We start from the raw sequence: 17,448 nt of genomic DNA, 5'->3' as shown, positions 1-17,448 counted from the left end.
AAATGGTTTCAGGCAGTCAGTAACCCAAACAGGACTTCTTTTTTTGGTTGGCTGGAATATCTGGATCAAAGGAAAGCTGGGTTGAGTTTCAGTTTTCTTGAAAAAGCAGAAAGAGGCAAATTGAGGAACTATATTAAAGGGAGCTTCAAAAGGGAAACGTTTCTGAGAACCCAAAAATCCAAACTTCCAACTCAAAAAATGTCTAAAATTGTCTGCTAGTTTTTCTAAAGGCTGATTTTCTTTTTTCATGTGGAAGGGCCTCATGGAAACCTTCAGGAAGTCAGAAGAAAATGAGGTTCAGCCTCAGAAACAGAGGTTATCCTGACTCCAGGGGGAGAGAAAGATGCTTCCCCTCAAGCAGAACAGGGGTCCCCTCCCAGCCCATCCCAGCCCATCCCATCCCTGCCACCTGCTTAAAATGCCATGGAGATCTCTGTGCTGTGGGAGATGGATCTGCAGCCTGGAAAACTCTGCTTTGGAAGGGTGTTTTGTTGGAAATACTTTGAAGATGGGCATTTCCCCTTCTCTGCTCCCCACTGCTTGTGGGTCTGAAAGGGAGAGGGCTCAAAATTTGTCTCCTCAGGGCCTGGCAGCCCTGGAAGGGAAGGCTGGGATGAGGGGGATAAGCTGTGAACAACTGTACATCAATGGCCTGGATTTTAATTAATTCCACTCCATTTGAGAGACAGAGAGAGAGGGGTCAGTTCTCCCTGGCTCTAATTAGTGCTGCCTCTCCTCTGCATGGCAGGCAGGGAGCTGGGGCAGGTTCCCCCTGCTCAGCCCTGGCTGCAGGGAAGCAGCTCAGCTCCAGCAGGGAGGAGGAGGAGAGGGAGGAGGAGGCAGGGAGGGTGTTCTGCCTCCTCTGCTCTCCCCAGCAAATCAGGATATTGCTGGAATGAGGCTGGCTGGAGGCTGCACAGTGGCAGCCAAGGATGAAATGTTTATTAAAGATCTTTGGGAGCTCGAGGAATAGCTCTGACTGCCCACTTTGAAGTTTTGGCTGCAAACTGACCCATTTTAGGTTTTGATTTTTGCTGTTGAGAAAATGTCATTAAAACTGTCAAGTGTTACTGGATCTTTCACACTCACCAGCCATCAGGAGCCCATAAACAGGAGAACATTTGGGGTCCCATTCCCAGAGTGCTGCTGATTGCTCTTTGATTATTTCCTTCATGACCTAATAAAGACTTTCTGTCTAAATTAAAAAATGCCAAGAGCCCTGACAATTTTTCATGGAAAACTGCAGTTGGAGGAGGGGACACATGTCACTGCAACCACCCCTTTGATCCAGAGCTTCTGCTGCAGAACCAGAACCAGGGCTGGGCCAGTGCTGCTGTACACAGCATTAACACCACACCCTGAAGGTGGGATTAACAGGGGAGAAGTGGCCACACCAGGTGATGACAAGCTGTGAGAAGGTACAAAAAGAAAGGTACAAATTCAGAGCAGAGCCCATTTTAGTGAGAGTTTGTGGCTTCTCACTTGCATCCTGCTGACTGTTCTCCTCCCAGGCTCCCCAGAGGGAAGGGCTGCAGGGTGAGAGTCTGAGCTTGCAGAGCTGAGGGTGCTGCCCCAAATATTTTGGGGTTGTGTGAAGTGTCAGGCCTGGTGCCCCTTTCATGAGCACAGGCCTTGTCCCAGCCCCATCCTGCCTCACCTTGGAATAGGTGGCTCCATTGATGACTTCTCCCCTCCTCATCCAGATGATGGAGGCTGCTGGCTTGGCGTTGTCTGCGTGGCAGGTCAGGTTCAGGGGGTCTCCTGCTCTCAGGCTGATGATGGGCCCCCCCAAAATGACAGGGTCATCTGGAGGAACTGCAATCAAACAGCACAGAGGAGACAATGTCATTAGAAGCATGAACTCCACCTTCCTGGAGTCATCTGTGGGGGCTGAGCTGCCAGGGCTGGCCTGTGACCTCTCGGGCCCTGCAGATGGTTCAGGATGGCCATGGCAGCGCTACCCCTGTCCCCAGTTACAGCCACCTGCCTTTTGCTGCTCTGCTGCCTCAGATTTGACCTCCAGCAGCAGCAGCTTCTGAGGGGACTTGGGCGAGGTGGCTGCAAGCTTTGCAGGAATGTGAGGGATCAGGTCTGTGGCAGATAAATCCACTGAGGACTACTAAATACTCAACGCCGGGTGTCACCACATTTCTCTTCACAGAGAAAAGCAAGGCACAATTCTACCCAAGAATATTTCTGGGTTTCATGTTCTCTGAACCTCAGAGAAAGGAAAAACAATTCTTATAATTTGCTGTGCCTGTGTTTGTGCCAAAGTAGAATGCAGTATGGAGATTGCTTACCCAAAGTGTTTTGTTTCCTTGGCCTATCAGGTGTGTGTGTGTTGGGACTGTTGGCTGACAGTCATGAGATTCTGAGCAGTTTTGTGCAGTTGAGTGCTTGGCAGATTCAGTTTAGATTAATGTAATATAGTGTAATATAGTATAGAATAATATAGTATAATAAAGTAATTAATTAGCCTTCTGATAAGATGGAGTCAGATGCATCATTTCTCTCCCCGTCATTGGGGTTCATCCTGTTTTGATAGCCCTGGATGTCCCTGAGCTGCAAACTCTGCAGATGGGGAGTATTGAAAGCAATATCCCTGCTTGAAATAAATATCCCTGCTTCCTGTGCCTGCTCCTCTTTTCCTCCCTGAGGATCTCTAACTGGCTGCTGCTGGACACAGATATGGGGCTTGGAGAGGACTGGGTGTGACCCCTGCTCTGGCTGTGAAGTGGGAGGGAGGTGAGGCTGGTTTGGGGTGGAAGGGCAGGGACATTGGATTTGGACCTGCAGGACTCAGGGTGGGATAACCTCTGGGCATCAGGAGTGTGACCTCCAGGCCTGCCTTTGAGGAGGCTCCCGTGGCAGCTCTCTGTCCCAGAGGGACCCCGGAGGAATGGGGGCACGCCCTGCTCTCTTTGATGTCCCTGTCACTCCCACAAGCAGGTTGTGGTCACCTCCTGCCACAGGGAGGCTCCTCAGCACCTCCCTCTGGGAATGCAGATCTACACAGGGGGAAACAGACACATTTAAGACCTCAGCCTTCCTTTGAAGACACCTGAGAGCCCGTGGGAGGCTGCAGCTCCAGGTTCTGCTGGTATCTCACAGCCCTGGGCATCTCTGCTGGAAATGAAGGCAGAGACAGGGACAGGTGGAAACAGGGAAGCACAGGAGGAGCACCTGAGCGTGGTCTTCTCTTTTGGGACCAGCTCTTGGACCTGGCACCCCAGAATGCCAAGAGATGGGAAATCCAGCTGGAGAGAGGGGCTGCTCTTTAATCCTGCAGGGAGGAGCTTTTATCTCTGCTACCCTGATGGGTCTGCTCCATCCAGGATCTGTGCTGGGGATGGAGCTTTGTGCAGCTCCTCATGGAATCAGAGCATTATCTAGGTTGGAAAAGACCTTTAAGATCAAGTCCAATCATTTCCCCATTGTGGTAGCAGGACCCCAGCTGGGTAATAATTAGCATTGACTCCATGATCCAGAAGGCCTGAAAGACACTTTATTATTAGAAATCTACAGTTCTTATACAAACAATGATGGACCTAAGACCTGCTTGGTCTCAAAGTGAAAACCTCTCACACACTATTGGTGGCTATCAATAACACACTCTAGAGAACCCTATCTATAAACAATGGTTACAGAAAGAGATAATACTTTTTTTATTTTTTTCCTCTAAGTTTCCCACAGCTTCTACACAGCTCCCCAGGATTTTTCTGGGAAAGTCTGTGCCTGCTCTCTGTGGCCAGAGAGCTGCTGCCACACCCCATCACTGCCAAGCCCACCACCAAACCATGTCCCCAAATGCCACATCCACATGGCTTTTAAATCCCCCCAGGGATGAAGACTCCAACCTGTTCCAGAGGTGAACCATGAAAAGTTTGGCCATTGGTGGGTGTTTCATCAAGAGATACAAAGTTCCTGACTAAGTAAGACAAATGCACTTTTATCTCTGCTCTGAGAGACCTGAGCTCAGCCCTCCCTCTCCCTGGCTCTTTAACAGCATCCCCAGTCCCATGGATGCCCCACAGAATTCCAGGAGAACAGCAGGGAACCTCCTTGTGGCTGAGAGCTGCTGGCAGCCCCCTCCTTGAGAGCCCTTCCAGCCCAAAGCACTGCCCAAAGGCACTGAGCTCTTCCCAACCATCACCCCTGGAAGCCAAATTCTGTTCTTGCCACAGACAGGTGTGTTGGGGCACATCTGTCCTGGGCCCATGTGGGGCTGGGAGGCCACCAGGAATGTGAAGGACACATGAAAGCCATTCTCAAGAAATGGGAAATTGCTCCTTCACACCCTGCTCAGAAGTGGGTGGCAGAACCCTCTGGCCCTCATCATCCTTCAGAGGGATGCAGTTGGGTGAAATCCAATGGTTTTCTGCCCAAGTGGAGCTGCTTTTGTTCCAAGCCAGTGCTGCTCCCCCTCAGTGTTGGAACCCAGCACATCCCTCTGGCTGTCCTGGATGGCTCCAGCCCCTGACTGGTTCCAGAGCCCAAGGCCCCTGTGACTTTGATTTTGACCCGCGGAGCAAATCACAACCTTTATATGAAGAATTACAAGTCAAGAGATTTTAAGTAGAATAATAGTTTTTCATGGGGTGAAAAATAGATTTTTGGGGTTCTAAACCCCCCATTTTTAGAATGGGAGTTCAGGGGGCAAGATGGAGGGATCTGGGCGTGTGCAGTCTTTCTCCTTTTTCTTCCTAGCCTCCATCTTCTGCTGTGATGCTGGCACTTTTGGATTGGTTTAAAGTAGAAGCTCACTGTCTAACATAGGTGGTAGGTATTGGGAAGTTATGGTAAATATTGTACACGTAGTTTTTAATATAAAAAGATAACACCAATGTGCCTCAACCTGACCTGCCAGACAGACCTCAGTCTGTCAGAGAGTCAGAGAAAGAATTTTATAGATAAGATGCAATAAACAACCTTGAGAATGAGAACAGAAGAATCCTGACTTGTTCTTCGATGGCCGGGCTGGGAAAAGGAAGCTTGTGCATATCTCAGAGTCACTGTGAGCAGCAGAGATTCTGAGACCTCGGAACCAAAGCCCCCTCAGAAATCCCCAAGCCTGGCTTTGCTCCCGAGCTGCCCCTGCCTCGTGGTTGGCTGAGGAGGATTTGAAATCTCCAGCACCGGGCTGGGGTGGGAGCTGGGAAGGGATTATGGTCCCTGACAACGCACAGGTGGCTGCGTGCCCCAGGCTGGGATTTGCAGATGTGCTGTGGGCACTCCCTGCTGTGCACAGCGGCTGCCAAGCACTGGGAGTAATGGGATTTTTCAGCTCAGTGGGTGGAACCCAAGGACTGGGGAAAAAGCTTTTCTACACGGATCCACGGATCCAAAATGTACTTTTTTTCTCTCTCTCCCTTTTTTTTTTTTTTTTTTTTTTCCCCTCAGGCTAAAAGAGTGGAACAAGAAAGTGAAAATCTGTGGTTTGGGTTAGTTGGCTCGGCTGTCACTGAGATGTGAAAATGGGAACAATTCTGCTCCATTCTGATGTTATTTAACTATAAAAGAAGTATGAATTTTAATTTTTAAGACTTACTTATTTTATTTCATTGGATGAGTTTATGCTGTTTACCACCAAATCTGGCATTTTTCAATAGTTTTTTCTCCCCTCACTGAATCCATTAATTGAATTTGACCTCTGCTTGTAAAAAACATTGAAAATTCATCTTTTAGAGTGGGGAAAAAACCAACCTACAAATCTTTCTCTGAAGACCATCTTGGAATTTAATGAAGGAACTTTTATGGGGGTATGTTTGACATTCCTGACTTTTTTCCTGGCATTCCTGCAGCATCATCTCCCCTGCAAAGCAATCCAGCGTGTCCACCAGGGGATATTGTGGGACAGGGGAGAACATAATGCAAACAAACATGGAATCACTTATTAGACCTGTGCCAGAAATCCTCAGCTTTTAGTTTTGCTCCTGTTTCTCTCTATGGGATCAGCAGCCAGCCTTGAGGAGCTGCTTATGGCAATGAGGAGAGGATGGGTTCTGGTGATCTCTTCCCAGGTAAATGGTTTTCATCACCCAGTCCTCCAGGTGACTGTGAATTATTGATGTCTCCAGGCTCCCTAACAGGGAATTTGCTTGGGGTGGAGGGTTTGATGAAGAGGAATCAGTGATGTCTCTCTAACTTCTGCAGTATGAAGGATGGATGTATTCTTCCCCACCCCAACTCCAGCCTGGGAAAAGAGGGAGAGGAGGAGGAGGAGGAGAAGAATGAAAAGATGAAAAGGGGAGAAGAAGAAAGGAGGGAAAGCAAGAAGCCATGATCCATTATTCATCCACTGTGCTCCCAGGATTGGTTGTTATTATGAGGCACCACTACAGAATCTGGTCTCCTAATTTTTAATCACGCAGCTATGGAAGCTCTACCCTTCCTGATTAAACCAGGGATATAAATAGGAAGAGTTGTTTGGGGTTGCAGGGGGGGGTTATTCCTGACAGCAAAGCAAATGAAGTTAACCCACTCATGGCCAGGAAGACTGAAATGATGGAGAAGGGATCCAGGACAGCTCAAGCCCACAGGAGCAGAAAGCTGGAAGGAAAGGGCCTTAAGGTGCACCAGGAAGGTGTGGTTGGGATATTGGGGAAAAATCCTTCATTGAAAGGGTGGTCAGGTGGGAACAGGGTGCCCAAGGCAGTGTGGAGTCCCCATCCCTGGATGTGGCACTTGGGGACGTGGTTAGTGGTGAACATGGGACTCCATGGGCTTTACAGGGCTTTTCCAACCTGAATGGTTCCATGAGTCTGTGACATGCAGCTTTTTATGGGGTGGGAGTGCCCATAAATTATCCCCAATGGACACGTGAGTGATGTGAAGGTGAATCACCCCAGCTGAAGGTCTCCTGTTCCTCACATTGCCCTCAAGACCTCAGCTGGACACTTGTCCCTCTCTTCACTGCATACAAAACTTTCTAAAGAAATGCTGACAAACTTCTCCCTGCCAAACCCCTCATTTTCTGTCAAAATACAGGAATTGCTGAATATTTTTAAACCAGTCTTGGACAGGCTTCAATCTATTCTCCATAGCTCTGGGCTGCCTGGATGAGAGGGGACAGCTCGGGGTCTCTGCCCTTTGGAAAAGTGCACTTACAGCACATCATCATAAAGAAACACAATTAAATGATGGTGCTCTTGGTGCATTCATCAGCTTTTTAAATTACTTGTTAGAGGCTTTCCTGCACACTGTCCCACCCTGCACAACTTGGTTAATTAGTGACCCCCACAGAATTCTTCTGCTGGGCTGAGACCCCAGGCTAAGGCTGCCTTTAGGAATGACCTGGATGTCTTAAATGCTCCCAGCAGCTGGACAAGGATGTGGCAAGCAAACAGAGCCTCAGTCATTAGCAATAGCTGCTGGGATAACAGGATCCTGCAGCAGCCAGGTCCTGGAAGTGCAGGAAGCAAACAGCCCTGCAGCCAGCAGCACATTTTCCCTAATTAAGGCTGTTTTCCTGGGTTGTGCCTGGTACCTTACTGCTGCTGGGTTTCTGTAACCCCCTCCTCTTCTTGGGGCCAGCCTCTTCTTCAGTGTTAAGTGATTCAACCCCAACACCTGCTGGTGGGCAAGGGCCACCCAGCTGCTGGGCTGGAGAGGCAGACACAGCAGCCCCTGAGGGCTGCCCTGAGCCAAATACCTGCAAGGAGTGTTCAGGGGGTGTGGACTCAGCACAAGAGTCCCCTGTGGAACCAGATCCCTTGGATAACGCTGTCACAGGAATCTTTTTGAAAAATCCTTTCCTTAGGATTTTTCTCCTGAGAAGCTGAGAGGCCTCAGGAACAAAATGTAACCAATGGTTATCTGCTGCTGTGGAATGCAACAGGTGCATCTGGGATTGATCTCATGTGGTTGTTTCTAATTAATGGCCAATCACAGCCCAGCTGTCCAGACTGTCTCTGTCAGTCACAAACCTTTGTTATTCGTTTTTTCTTTTTATATTTTTAGCCAGCCTTCTGATGAAATCCTTTCTTCTATTCTTTTAGTATAGTTTTAATATAATATATATAATAAATCAAGCCTTCTGAAACATGGAGTCAACATTCTCGTCTCTTCCCTCATCCTGAGCCCCCTGCGAACACCACCACAAAAGGGTTAATTTGCTGTGGTATCATTTCTGTGCATCCTCTTCTCTGCCTGAGAGCTGCAGGGAGATGCCTCCTCTTCCCAGACAGCATCTGCTTTCCCCACCAGCCTTGGGGGCATTTTGGAGCTTTAGTGGTGTTTCTCTGCATGATGCTTTTGAGATTCTGGGGTGTTTGGTCACACTCATGGATGCAGAACTCCCTGGAGCTGATCAAAGGAAAAGAGCAGCTCCCCTACCAGGCAAAATCAGCAGAGGTTGGGTTGTTTAATTGGCAAAATGAAGGCTGGGAGGCTTCACTGGCATGAGTTACAGTGAAAGAACCAGGAGTAGGCTGGGAGAAGACAAAGGAAAAAGCAGGAAAATTTGGATGCTGGGGGAGAAAGAAGGTTCTCTGTTTCATCAAGTGTCTAGGAAAGATTTCCACGGGGAGGAAAAGGGGCTAGAACACAAAACTGCTTTTAGGATGAAGCTTGCTACATGGGATAAGAGAATCCCCTTACAGGGATTGTGTTTCTGGCAGAGTTTTCCAGCAGACTGCTCAGGGTCTCGCTGTATTATCAACCCTGAAGGCTGCAAATTGTGAGAACCTAAACCACTGCAGAGCAGCTTACAGCTCCAGGAGTGTTCAGCTTTCCATTTATCAGGCCTTTACACATTTAGGATTCAGATTTCCAGCAGTTCTTCAGAGCTAGGAAGGATATAAACAGACTCTTAGGTTTTGTCCAACACTTGAAAGGCAGGGATTTTGCTGTCTGAGCATTGTCACGGGCTGGGCTTCTCAGGGCAGCACAAAATGGGGACTTGGGGCAGGACTGTGGGGCTCAGTGACCTAAGATCTGGAGGAAACCTAGCCCTGGATGCCAACTGCATCCTCCCCTCCACTATCTTGAACATCTGTTCTACCTCTCCCCTTCCTGATGCAATTAGGATTTCAATCCTTTTGCTTTGGCAGGTAAGGAAAAACAAACAACACAGAGTGAGTGGTCAGAGTTTAAATGGGGAGAGCACAGGGCTCAAAGTCCTTCCTGACTCTAGAGTGGAATATTCCCCCTTCAAGTATGACTGAGCAGATCTTCCTTGGCATCCTACATCTGAAAGCTGGAGACCAATCCTGTCTGCAGCTGGAGGCTCCACTCTTCTCATCCTCATCTTCTCATCCTCATCTTCCCATGCTGGGCTCATCCCCAGCAGTGTGGGCAGCAGGGTGGGTGAGGGGATTCTGCCCTTCTGCTCTGCCCTTGTGAGCCCCCATCCACAGAGCTGAACCTGAATCCAGCTCTGGAGTCCTCAGCACAGGAAGGAGCTGGAGCTGCTGGAATGAGACCTTGGAGATGCTCCAGGGCTGGAGCCCCTCTGCTCTGGAGCCAGGCTGGGAGAGCTGGGGGTGCTCACCTGGAGAGGAGAAGGCTCCAGGGAGAGCTCAGAGCCCCTGCCAGGGCCTGAAGGGGCTCCAGGAGAGCTGGAGAGGGACTGGGGACAAGGCATGGAGGGACAGGAGCCAGGGAATGGCTCCCAGTGCCAGAGGGCAGGGATGAATGGGAGATTGGGAATTGGGAATTGTTCCCTGTGAGGGTGGGCAGGCCCTGGCACAGGGTGCCCAGAGCAGCTGGGGCTGCCCCTGGATCCCTGGCAGTGCCCAAGGCCAGGCTGGATGGGATTTGGAGCTGCCTGGGACAGGGGAAGGTGTCCCTGCCATGGCAGGGTGGCACTGGATGGGCTTTAAGGTCCCTTCCAAGCTAAACCATTCCATGCCTCTGTGATTCTATAAAACAATCCCTGGAGCTGTCTGCACCTTCCCTATGCAAGACAGGCTGAAAACTGCCCAGCCTGTGCTGTCCACAGTCAATTTACAGAGGCCACACTGGCTCTGGGATGAGCTCTGGCATTGCTTGCAAGCATCCAGCCCCCCCTGTGTGCTGCCAGCCTCTGGCCCTGCTGAGATTGCCATGGCATGGAAGGCTGGTGCTTTGCCTTCCTGCCCCCCTCCCATGCCAGGCCCTGGCAGGGTTGCCTACCCTGGGCTGGGATTCTTGATCTGTGCAATACAGAGCTGTCCCCCAGTCCTTGCTGGGTCAGGGATGGATGGGAAAAGGAGGATTTTGTGTCTATAAGTTCCTGTTGTCCCTGCTGTGTCCTGGCCACATCTTTCCCAGGCTCTGCTGCCTCATTCCTCCCCCCTGCCCATAGGAGCTGAGCCTGGAGAGCCTGAAAAATGCTGGGCAGCTCCTGGTGCTCCAGAACTGCTGCCAGGAGAGGGAGAGGAAAGATGCAGGCAAACAGCACAGCCTGGGGAAAACACACTAAAAAATAAATCAAAAGAAACAAGGGGAGCCAGGGAGAAAAATAGTGATGAAAGTTTAAATAGTGCATCTCTCTCTCGGTCCTATTTGTCTTGTGGCACCTCAGGGTGTGTGTGAGAGCAGGAGGGGCTGGGGGGCTGCCAGGACTGCTGCCTCCTCTCCACCCCAAGCACCTGTGTCCCTGTTTCCCTCCTGTCTCTGCAGCTGAGCCTCATTCATGGACCCTCCTCACATTAAGGAGCTCATGAGAAACAAGCCACTAATATTTCCTAAAATTCCCCCCCCCTTTTTTTTTTTTTTTTTGCTATTTTCTCCTAATGATTTGTCTTTTTTCATCCAGTCTCACATGTTCCACATTTCTAGGGTCAGCAGGATGGATTTCTCCAGTGGAACAGTGTCTTGCTGGAGAATGAAGATCCCTAAAATTCAGAACTGATTCCTAGAGATGGTTTCATCTCACTGCAGCAAAGCACAGCTCAGCTTTCCCACTCACTGCCCTGGAGGGGCTGATTTTCCTCCATCTAAGCCCTCTCCAGGTCATTTTGAGGAATATCACTGGAATACTCTTTGCTTTTTCATGCTGAGGTTTGCTCCCAGATTCTTGGCTGGAGAATGTTTTAAATATTCAGTTTTCACAATGGATTGGAATTAAATCAAATGTCAAAGTTCTGAAATCCTTTGTGAGAGCTGGCTCTGGGCAGGATCCATTTTGGAGAGCACACAAACAGATCTGACATGGGATAAGTGAGCATTAATTTTTATTCCACTGAAAAGCCTTCTATGCAAGGAGAAAGAAGTTTTGGCAGCCCCCTCCACACTTTAACAAAGATCCAGATGCTGTGCAGGCAGGTAGCTGGCCAGGTATGGATTGTGTGAAAAATGCATGTATTTTATGATTGGCTTTTCGCAAATATTAAAATGAATATTATATGTGTTGTGTTAGAAAGTAATGCTGTATTAATTCTCTTAAGTAGTGTGTTAAATATAGTTTTAGGTTATTAAAAATGTTAAAATAGAAACCATGCTATGTAGGATATTTTTTTTAAAGAAAAGACTTGCAGCGAGATAGCAGCCACAGGACACCTGAATCTTTCAGAGAAAAAGAATTTATTGCCCCATTATCAGAAGAAATGAACTTCTTCCTGCCTCGAAGGAGCTGTTAGGATTCAGAGGAAGAAGTTGATGATGACCAGACAGAATCCTGTGTTTGAATGGAATTTATGCATCATGTATGAGATGTATGAATATGCAACAGGCTGTTGCTTTTAAGGGTTAATCCTCTGTTAACGTGGGGCCTTTTTTGGGCTTGTGCTGCCCAGAAAAGGTACCCTGACATCCATAACTCTTTGTTTTTGTTGTCTCATATTGTCCTAATTCAAATTGTCCAAATTATTATTACTCTAATTGTATTACTATTTTTATAACCATTTTATTACTATTAAACTTTTAAAATTTTAAAAACAAGTGATTGGCGTTTTTCACAGATTGTTTATTGGAATGCTCACACTGCAAGAGTAAAAAACTTAAAATTTTCCTCTCCCAGTTGAAAGGGCAGCACAATGCCAAAGAATAGATTGCATTTGCCAGGTCCTTGTTAAATTCTCCCCACCAAGGCAGTGGTTTTGGATGGATCATGTCAGATGGAACAGCCATGCCAAGCCCTAACTCAGGACAGATTTGGAGGGAGCTGTTTTGCTTTGCTGGGTCTGCCCTGCCTGCCTGGAAACTGAAGATTGCTGCCCACAAAGAGAGAGGTGGGCCCCTGCTCCAGGACAGCCATGATTAATGGTTCCAATTCTGCCTGTCAGGATGGTGGAGAGTCAGGGTAAAGCTTTCCAGACGTGTCAGCAGGGATGGGAGAGGAGTGGAGGAAAAATTACCTGCCCACCTGGCCTTGTTACCACTGATGTAATCAAATTTACTGATAAGAGCTCCTATCACACACAGGATCCCTGTGCTGGGGATGCCCCTCCAGTATAAAATCGTGGAATACTGGAACAGTTGGAGCTGGAAAGGACCTTAAAGCTCATCTTGTTCCACCTCCTGCCATGGGCAGGGACATCTTCCCCCATCCCAGAGTGCTCCAAGCCCTGTCCAACCTGGTCTTGGACACTTTCAGGGATCCAGGGGCAGCCACAGCTTCTCTGGGCACAGGGGAAACTGAGGCACAGATAGACCAGGTGTTGTGAATCCCAGAACTTTCCCAGCTGGAATATCCCCTCATCCCTGCTCTTGTGCAGGCCTCCTGCTCTGCCCAGCTGCCCTGCACCAAGGCCTGTGCCTGTCCTGTGCAAAACCCCCCCTGCACTGGAGGGATGGCAGGGGGCTGTGGTTTGGGTGTCCCAGATTTTTGGGATCTTCTGTGAGAAAAGGAGGCTCAGGGGGAACAACTCCCTGAGAGGAGAGGGGAACCAGGGGAGGGTGTGGCACTGCTCCCAGGGAACAACAGACAGGACAAGAGCAATCAGCCCCAGACTGCATGAGGGGAGGGTCAGGCTGGGCATCAGGAGGAATTTCTCCATGGAAAGGGAGCTCAAGCCTTGGCAGGGGCTGCCCAGGGTGGTGTTGGGGTCCCCACCTTGGGAGGTGTTCAAGGAACAGTTGGATGTGGCACTCAGTGCTCTTGGATTCGTCACAGGTTGGACTGCACGGTCTGGGAGGTGTTTCCCAGCCAAAATGGTTCTGGAACTCTCCAAATGAATCTGGGACTGTACAGAAGCTGCAGTATCCTCACTGATCCTACAGTGATGGGTAGAGATGCTGAAACTAAAGAGCACAGCCGTGGGTCAATCTTCTTTGGAGGCAGCAGGGCCCTGGTGGATCCAGGAGCCCCTGGGAATCGGGAGATTGCAGAGATGCTCCAAGCACATCTCACTTTGCTGCAGCTAAAAACAGCCTCCCACAAAGAGAAATACAAAGCTGAAGGAAAAGGCTGAGCCATACCCTGGCTCTCCTCAGCTGCAGGACATGGCTGAGCCTTCTCCTGGGAGGGGGATCAGCAGGAACATCATTATCTCCCCAATGTAGGCCAGCACCCCTGCCTCCTCCTCCCCCTGCACGCAGCTCCCGGGTGCAGACTGACAGATCAGAGAACGCAGGCGAAAAACTGAATTCATTATTTTTCCCATATGTCAGATAGTTTCAAATTGTTAAAAAAAAAAAAAGAGAGAAAAAAAAAGAAAAAAAAAAGAGGGGGATTATTACTGTTCATAAAAAAATAGGCAAAAAAGGAAAGCAGGAGCAAAAGCTTGAGCTGGTCCCCTCCTTCTAGTGAGAGCTGCTCTTAGATGCCCTCTCTTGCAGGATGGGGGGGAGAACTCCTGCCTGTCTCCTCCCAGGAGGTGCCAGGGAAATTCAGTGATGCACAGTGGGGTGACATGGGAGACTGGGACCTGCTCGTTAAGGTTTGGGGCTTGATTATGTGGATCTGTTTTGAGGCTGCACGTGCCTTGAGCTCGTTAGCCAACACCTCTTCTGTTAATTAGCTGTGGTATTTGCTATCCTAACAGCACCTTACAGGCCTGGGAGCCTGAGCACAGCAGAATCCTGCATTTCCCTTGGGATGGGAGCTGAAGGGTCTGAGAGCAGGGCAGGCACCACCTCCCTGTGCAGCACCAGGAGATCTCCCTGTCTCAGCCTCCATCCAGGGCAGGGTGGGTGATCCCAAGCATGGGCAGAGCCCCTCCCAAGGCCCTGCAGGCTGAGGAGAGCGAGGGGAAGTTTGTATTTTGAGCCTTGCTGCTTATCTAGCCTCAGCCCCAGGCTTCTGTCTGGTGCTCAGGGACAAGGAGACAGAATTAAATGTGGGTTTCCAGCTCAGGAGCTCATTTTCACCCTTGTGGTCCCCGTGCTGATTCACTTGCTCAGTGCAGAGGTTTTGCCCTCCCCTCTCCCCTGGCATTTCCCTGCCTGGCTGGGATGGGCAGGTTCCTGGTCTGATCCAGCTGTTCCAGTGTCAGATGGCAGAGAAGTGGCTGCTGTCACCAATGCCAGGCACTCCAGCACGGGATGGAGACATCCCAGGGGCGCTTTGTCATTCCCAGAGTGCACTTTGAAGAGTGGAGGGATTCTACCTTAGGGTCTGGAAGGACTGATTTTATTTATTTGTTTTTAAGGTGAAAGGCTGATTTTTGCTTTTTTCTCCTCTTTCCCTTGAAGGCCACAGCTTTGACATGTGCTGCCCCTTAAACCACTCCCTGCCCCAAGCCATGGCTATTGCTGCTTTTCCCAGCTGCAGCCCAGGGCTGGAGAAAACCCAGATCCAGCTGCTGGGATGTGTCACCGAGGAACCTGGGAACAGGAAAGGGTGAGAAGAGACGAGACTTTAGGGCCAGGCTGGGAAAAATCTCCCTGGCGCTTCCTGTGCCTAGGATTTGAAGTATGACTGCCATTTCAAGGAAGAAGGATTCAGCCTTTTCATCTGTACAATCTCAGAATTGGTTTGGGTTGGAAGGGACCTTAAAGGGATCTCATTCCACCCCCTTCCATGGGCAGAGGTACCTCCCACTGTCCCAGGGTGCTCCAAGCCCTGTCCAGCCTGGCCTTGGGCACTGCCAGGGATCCAGGGGCAGCCCCAGCTGCTCTGGGCACCTGTGCCAGGGCCTGCCCACCCTCCTAGGGAAGGATTTATCCCTGTGGTTTCTCTGTCCCTGGCTGTTTGCACAGCAGGAGGGTCAAACTGAGGGAAAGGATGAAGGTTTTTCACACCTGTTCAATTTGGGTCACTATCAATTGGGGAAGGCTGGAGGTTCCCCAGGAGCTGTTGCCTTGTGCTGCTCTCCATGGACACACTGGGATGGACCCACCAGGGCTGGGAAAGCTCCTACCTCACTCTGCAGGAATGATGAGACAATTTCTTGACCCAACCACCCTTCCTTGGACATGGATCCTTGTTCCCAAGTGCTGACATCAGCCCAGACTGAGTTTGGAGGGATGGAAATGTTCCCAAGACCTCAGAGCATGGTGACTGTGATGGAGATGGGCTAACGTGGGACCAGAGGAGGATGGGGGGTGTTGCCTACAGCTCATGTCTATGCTGTGGCTGTTGGAAACAAAGGACAACCATGACAGATCTGTCCCTTTCCAGTGTTGGAACTCAGGAAATTCCTCTGACTGCCCTGGAGGACTTGAGACCCTGACAGGGGGCTCAGAGACCTTTACACAGAGCCCAAGACCCCTGTGCCTTGGATTTAGCCCATGGAAAAAATGATTACCAACCTTACATGAAGAATTACAAGTCAAGAAAACTTGAATAGAATGGTAGTGAATTTATCACAGGGTGAAAATGTAGAATTTTGGGGTTTTTAGAATGGGGGTTCAGGAGGCAAGATGGAGGAATCTGGGCATGTCCAGCCTTTCTCCTTCTTCTTTTTAGCCTCCATCTTCTGCTGTGATGGTGGCACTTCTGGATTGGTTTAGAGTAGAAATTCACTGTCTAACATAGGTGATAGGTATTGGGAAGTTATGGTAAATAATGTACACATAGTTTTTGGTATAAAAAGATAACACTGCCCTGAGGGCGGCCACTGTGCCTCAACCCAACCTGCCAGACAGACCTGCAGCGGATCAGAGAAAGAATTTTATAGATAAGAAACAATAAACAACCTTGAGAACAAGAACAAAAGAATCCTGACTCCTTCTTGGACTGTTGGGCTGGGAAAAAGAGACTTTCTAACATATGTCAGGGTCACTCTGACAAGCAGAGATTCTGAGATTCCAGCGCCCTTCCCAGGCCATGGTGGTGAAGCCCTGGCACAGGGTGCCCAGGGAAGCTGTGGCTGCTCCTGGATCCCTGGGAGTGTCCAAGGCCAGGTTGGATGGGGCTTGCAGCAACATGGGGTAGTGGAAGGGGTCCCTGCTTGTGGCAGAAGGGGATGGAGTAAAATCAACTTTATGGTTCCTTCCAACTCCTTCCATTGTTGGGTTCTGTGATACTCTCATTTGCAGATCACCAATTGGAAATTCTTGCATCCCTCCTTCCCTGGCAGGAACAGGCTGTGCCCTGTGTTGAGTGATGCTCTTTCCAGCCTCCACCAGGAGACAATCCCACTCAGATCCCTGGCTGTGCTGCTGCAGAGGAATCGAGGGCAGCTCCCACCAGGGAGCCCCACAGGGACACAGAAATTCAGTGTTTTGCTCCTGCCTTGTGGTCACACTGAGATGGACGAGGCAGGAAGGGCTGGGCTGGGAGCTGGGAGCTTTGATCTGGGTACCAGCCAAACCCTCCCAGGTGTAAGACACCACCAGAATAATACATGAAATAAATAAATTAGAAAAAGACCAATCCCATGTCCCAGATCTGTCAGTGGCTTGCTTCCCTCCCCTTCCCCAGCACCATGGGCCTGCAAACAGCTGGACTCAACCCCCCTGTGGCAGCTCCAGCCAGATTAAAACACTCCCTGTTCAACACACCTGGGAGCAGATCACACACCTGGCCTGAGCCACCTCAGGCCTCACACCCCACATCCTCCCACTGCTCTGCTGGACAGGATCCTAAACCCTCTCCCTCTTTCAGGACATGGTGTTGGGGAAGATGAAGCAGGAAAGCCTTATCAATATGATTGTCTGGCAAAAGATTTTGAGAATATGGAAACTATAAACAAGATTGAAATGAAAGCAAGCTTTGAGATCCCTCAGTTACTGAACAACTGGAAAACAATGGTGTGGCTGCTGAAGGTGATCCCCTTTTGATGGAACAACACCCTCTGCTTGCAGACAGGTCCAAGGGTCAGAGCAGACCCTACAGCTTGGCAGAAGGGCCCCAAAGAGGAGTTTTTAGGGTTTAAAATGTAACACAGTATGATAATGTAATGATTCTTATAGGCTGTATGTAAATGCTGTAGGATTTGTGTATTGTATTAGATTGGTTAGTGAGAATTAGAATATTCAGCACAGAAGAAGATTTATGGTATTGTGACAGAAACCTCGCTCTCTCATTCTCTCTTTACCACACTCTTGCCTTCTCTCTCTTTCCCTCTCTCTCCCTCTCTCAGTCCTGCTCTGAGCTGTGCCTGGCAGCTCCCAGCAGGGCCCTGCACCCAGGCCCTCTGC

At 49.6% G+C, this 17,448-nt stretch overlaps 1 protein-coding gene across 3 annotated transcripts in view; it reads right to left on the bottom strand.

Moving 5' to 3' along the window:
- KIRREL3 (kirre like nephrin family adhesion molecule 3) overlaps positions 1 to 17,448 on the bottom strand; it is a 403,514-nt gene that overhangs the window by 63,277 nt on the left and 322,789 nt on the right. For all 3 annotated transcript variants that reach the window (XM_054647558.2, XM_077189823.1, XM_077189824.1), the window contains one exon: positions 1,658 to 1,815. In XM_054647558.2, coding sequence (XP_054503533.1) covers positions 1,658 to 1,815 — 158 coding nt within the window. The remainder of the gene's footprint in view (positions 1 to 1,657; positions 1,816 to 17,448) is intronic.

Source organism: Agelaius phoeniceus, chromosome 23, assembly GCF_051311805.1.
Source record: "Agelaius phoeniceus isolate bAgePho1 chromosome 23, bAgePho1.hap1, whole genome shotgun sequence".
Classification (NCBI taxonomy): domain Eukaryota; kingdom Metazoa; phylum Chordata; class Aves; order Passeriformes; family Icteridae; genus Agelaius; species Agelaius phoeniceus.
This window is presented reverse-complemented; position numbering and strand designations above follow the sequence as displayed.